The following is a 5,701-nucleotide window of genomic DNA, read 5'->3' as shown; positions in this document are numbered from 1 at the left end:
AGTAGAGTCCCTTTTGCATAAACTAGCAATTTTGTCTCTTTGCTTCCCTTAGAGTTTCCTTATAGTCAATGTTTATCTCTTTTTTCAGTTTGCTTGTCAGTAGAGTCCTTTTCTTCTTTAAATTAACGTGCGGTCTTGTTTTAAATTATTTGCCAGTAGAGTCCCTTTTTATCTTTGGTTTCAATTTGCTCGTCAGTAGAGTCCTTTTTGTCTATTATTCCCTGCTAGGACTAATTTAGCAGAGTGTAGGAACTGAATCGCTCCACGGTGACTCTACTGACTGTCTGACTCATCACCGGTCATTAGTCATTAGTCATTAGTCATCATTAGCGTGTGTTTTCAAGTGCTTCCCTCAATCGAGTCGAGTCTCAAGTGGATCGAAATGAACGCATCGAGATTGCCGCTGTTAATAATAGGCCCATATTGTGTATCCATCGTGAGGAATGTGGGGGCAGGGTATAGAGGGACGGGTCTATATTGATCAAGTCCAGCACTGACGAGTGTCTAGGTTGAGGAAAAGGGACTGTACTGACAAGCAAATTGAAAAAGAGGCAAACAAATAAAAAAGGGACTCTACTGACGTGCAAATTATAAAAAAAACTAACGAAGATCAAATTATAATATAAACTTAATAATATAATAAGGTTTAAATATAATTTTCAAACACCGAGCAGCGTCGTTCATCTATATTATATAAATGTTAAAAATATGTATATCTAAAAATTACATTTTGTTGTTCATACACAAACTTTTTTGAAAAAGTAGTCAGAATATTCATAAAAGAGAAATACCTGAACAAAACTTTACTCCTAACAATATATATTAATTTCATATATAATTCCATAAATTAACTTACATTTACACAAAACGCAATCAAACCCAATCAAACTGCAAAAGTCTTATTATTAATTAAATGCTCCAACATAATTGTATTTTAATATCTAGATTTTCCATGAATAGCACATCACATTCATTAATCAATCACACTCTCAACCAAATGCAATCAAATTCATTTACAACTACTAGGTAATCAAATCTAGGTAAGCGTAAGTGTATTAAAGGATAATAAACTATGATTTTCATTATATAATATTTAGAGATACTGAGGCTTCGGGGCTCTGATATGGAGAGTTTGGATTAGACGCTGGTGGAGTTCCCGAAGGCGTTTGCAATGACGCAGTTTCGTTGGCAATAACTCGCTCGATGTGACAAACCATTAATTCGGCGAGAGTTATGTCGGCACGAGAAACGGCGCAAAGATCCGCAAGGGCGCATTGCGATGATGGAAGGTTCAGGCCTCGAACGGCGGCGCAAACGCAAGCGGTGGCAAGGAGCGAAGGAGCGGTCTGCATAAATTCAGGTTCAGTACAGCAGACAGACACCAAGGTGTGAGCATGACGTTTGGTAAGGCGGCTTTCATGTCCCCATGGCATTCGCTCGATTAGGTGATCAACAAAGTCGAAGCCAGTAATCGTATTCGAGTTCCAGTTCAGCTTGGTTAGAATTAACACTTCCATGGTCCTAATTTCTTCAGGGGCGACACTATGATCAGTATAAGCGCAAAGCAGATGGATGGTCAAATTGTGGCATTGACGAATCTTGGTGGAAACCAGTAAAGCTGTTGCACCCACAAGTTGAAGTTGTTGACGAGGAATGTCGCATACGCACAAAAAACGATCCATGAAATTAACAGCTAGAGGAAACACTTGTTCTTCGCAGTGTTGCTCTTCACACACCTCCAACATCCATGTGGTGACAACTTTCCTCATGAAAGGTAGCAGATCCCCCTGGAAATTGGCAAAGTAATTCATGCGGGGGATGGTGCTCCCTTCCAACATCAGCATGTTATCCATGACTCTGGCGTCTTTTGTCAAATTCTCGTCAACTTCAGCAAAATTGCAATCCACCCGTTCGCCAAATGGGGCTTCGGGGCACAAAAGATTGACATTCATATTTATGTAGTTAAATTAAAATTACGGAAACAAAAAATAATATGTAATCCACCCCAACACGCCACACCGAGACGGTGGAGTTTTTCTGTGATTTTCACCAAATGGAAAATCCTTAACAGCACCAAACACAGACACACACGTTGTTTATAACAAATTGTTTTTATAAATATTATTATATATATAAAATAACTTAAAATTAATTTAATTAGTTGCAAGCACACATGAAGTATTAATGATAAAGGCACACAAAAATCAGTTCAATGTTGGTTTTTTTCAAGAATATCATTGATCAGTAACAACCGCACTCATTGCCGACTGACGTCTGAGTGATATTTTCGGAAGCACGGTGCCCAGTTGCCGCGAGTTGTGTTGTGTTGATTTAAGCTCATACTGCCAAATCGATTTTAAAAAATCAAACACTGTTCGAAAGATATTAGTTGGGAATGATACTGATTAGTTTTAGGTGAAAATCTACCAAGCAGTTTTCTTGTAATTAACTGTTGAAAAAAAAATAAGCCGATTTTTATGGAACTTTTTTTGGCGATATATATCATGGTCTTATAGAACTTACTGAAATATCACGGCTTTACGACAAGTAGTTTAATTTTAAAAATTAATCGAAGATTAAGAAAATGAGTAGTTTTTTTGACGTTTGTTAAAATTAAAATTAGACGATTTACTTGGTATAACGATAGAGTACTTGGTTTTAATGAACATAGTAAACCATTAAAGTCCTATGGAAACTGGTTCAATTATAAAAACTGGTGATTTTTGAAAATTTGCTATTAGAAAATACTCCGAGTCAAAGTGTTCGTTTGTTTTCAATCATGTGTAATAAATCCACTCGGAATACTTCTAATCACTCATCAATTAAATTATTTTTTATTGATTAAGTCGATTAATTACACATATCGGGAAGTTCATGTAACTTGCCTCAAGGCTAAATACCAAACCAACTAGTTTTAAATAATAGTCATAAGTAAATTCATTTGGACGATGTATAATCCCGAGTACCGGTAAATGTTGCGAATATTTTGTACATCTGCCAGACAACCCTTAATAAAAGTTTATGATAGCTCATGTACCTTCGGCGAGCTATCATAAAACTAGAAATATTGGAAATATTTTAAAAATGTAAAAATATAAGTTAGTTAGTCCTGAACTCTTGAACAAGTAACAACTAAAATATTATAATAAAGCGCTAAATAAATTTTTGTATCTAAATAAATTCTTTGATTTCACACACTTCCAGAAGAGCTACAAATGTTCCAATTCTCGTCGTTAAGTATTTCAAATAAAACTCTAATCTACTCAAGAAGTTATTAAAAATTGGTTACATTTAATCATTAATTAGTAAATTCATTACTAACGTCTCTTCAATATATATATCTATCTATATATATATAAATCTCGTGTCACGATGTTGGTTCGCGATGGACGCCCAAACTACTGGACCGATTTTCAATTTTATTGGCTCATAGTGTGCATACGAGGTGTGTTCAAAAAGTACCCGGAATTACTAATAATTAAATTTCGCGGGTCTGGAGTGTCTGATTGTCAAAATTTTTTTTTTATTGTGTTGGTATACATGCCCCTAAAGTATGATGAAATTTTCAGCTATATTCACTGTTTACTTTGTCTGTGGTAGTCGCTAAGGTTCGACGTGTTTTTCTGAGCTCGGCGATTTTTACAATGGAAGAATTGAAAAGTCAAAGAATTTGTATTAAATTTTGCGTAAAAAATGAAATAAAGTGTTGCAAAGTGCAAAAATTCACCAGATATGACTCCGTGTGACTTTTTCCTATTCCCAAAGTTGAAGAGACCCATAAAAGGACGGCGGTTTTCCTCGATTGAAGAAAATCGCTGAGAGTGCTCAAGGACATATCAAAAAGTGAATATCAAGGGTGCTTCGAAAATTGGAAAAAACGCTGGCATAAGTGTATTATATCTGGGGGGGACTACTTTGAAGGGAACCACATTAATGTAGACGAATAAATAAATATTTTTTTGAAAAAACGTATATATCCAACTTAGGTTATAGGAAATTTTGAAAAGTAAATTTAAAATATAAATACATAATTTTTATAAATTTCAAAAAAATTTGACAGAAAATGACCAAAAAAAAAACAAAACACTAAAATGACAAATGTCAAAATTTATGGAAAATTCGAGGATTAGAAAAAAAAAATGACAGTTCAAAAAATATAATTCAAAAACATATACATATATAGATATATCCAACATTTAGATGAAATGCTATATTCAGAATCACTGTATATAGTTTTAAATCTAATTAAAAATCAATGTTTATAAATTTAAATGAAAGTTGACATTAAAAAAACGTGAATTGACATTTGACAATATTTATAAAAATTATTAGATAAATAGATTTATAATTTATATTTATTTGATTTGCTTACGAAATTAGTTCGGATACCAAAACTTCCTCAAAACACCATAGATCACAATATAAAAAACGACATATTAAATTTAATATTAATTATAAACAAAATTTTGACAGTTCAAAAAAATTGAATTTTTGACGACTTCAATACGAAACAAATTCACTAATTATTCAAAGTTTTGTTATAGTCAATATTGTAGATACAAAACATTATTGAAAAATATTATATCACATTATATTAAATTTCGACCAAGAAGGAAATATTTATTTAGTTTTATATTTTTTATAAATTTCCATAAATTTTGACAGAAATTTACTAAAAAAAACAAAACACTAAAATGACAAATGTCAATATTTACGGAAACTTCGAGAAAAAGCGATTTATGATTTCTGAAAAAAATTGACAATTTTAAAAATATATTATTTATACTTATTGAAAAAGGAACAGATATATTATAATATATCCAACATTTATATCCAAATTAGGCAAAATGCTATATTGAAAATAATAGAAATATATAATGTTTATAGATTTAAATAAATTTTGATAGTTGTAAACTAAAAAAAGTGAAATGTTATTTATCAGAATCTATTGAATGTAATAGATGAATAAATTCATCATAAACAAAATTTTGACAGGTCAAAAGAATAAATATGTTTAACGAAATCAAATAAGAACAAATACATTAATTATTCCAACTTATATTACAAATCACATTTAAGATACAGAATAATAAAATTTATCAAATTTAAATAAATTTGGGCGGTTACGAATTAAAAAACAAATGCCGAAAATGACGTTTGTTAATATTGTTAAGAATAAATTGATTTATGATTAAGATTTAATTTGCTTAAGTTGTTCATTCAGGTAAACATCACAAAATTAATATAAATCATGATTGAAAACTGAATATTATATCATATTATATTAAATTTCAAAGTGCTAAAAATCAAACATAAATTTGGACTCGAATTCCTCAGAACTTTATCCATGTTAGTTACAGGGATAGTATGAATATCAATTTATAGTCGGAAATTTATATCATAAGCGTTTTGTAAGTAATCACAAATTTTAAAAAATGCATTGAAATCGATGAGTGTCTAATCATGGAAAATTTTGAAAGAAAATATTAAAGGCTTATAGAAAGTTCTCAATAGTATGTGACCAATAGTATGTGAAACCATTTCTAAATAAAGCATCGTAGAACATGTTAAAATGTTAGCTAAAGTAAATAGGACGTAATACCAAATAAGATATAACAAATTTATAAATATCACTTGGTTATTCATTATACATTTTGTAATATACTCATTTATTCAAATATTTAATTATTTCAGTTTATTT

The 5,701-nt window shown here is 31.0% G+C and overlaps 1 protein-coding gene across 1 annotated transcript; it reads right to left on the bottom strand.

Annotated features, from left to right (window-relative positions):
• Window positions 1–1,082: 1,082 nt before the first annotated feature.
• LOC113381175 (G1/S-specific cyclin-D1-like) lies at window positions 1,083–1,952 on the bottom strand. The gene has a single exon (XM_026620149.1). The coding sequence runs from the start codon at window positions 1,950–1,952 to the stop codon at window positions 1,083–1,085; it is 870 nt and encodes a 289-aa protein (XP_026475934.1).
• Between the last annotated feature and the right edge of the window lie 3,749 nt (window positions 1,953–5,701).

The sequence above is a fragment of the Ctenocephalides felis genome, unplaced genomic scaffold (assembly GCF_003426905.1).
Source record: "Ctenocephalides felis isolate EL2017-DRISC unplaced genomic scaffold, ASM342690v1 CF-g0.4_SCAFFOLD_02654, whole genome shotgun sequence".
Taxonomy (NCBI): Eukaryota; Metazoa; Arthropoda; class Insecta; order Siphonaptera; family Pulicidae; genus Ctenocephalides; species Ctenocephalides felis.
Note: the sequence above shows the minus strand (reverse complement) of the source record. Positions and strands in the feature narration are given on the sequence as shown.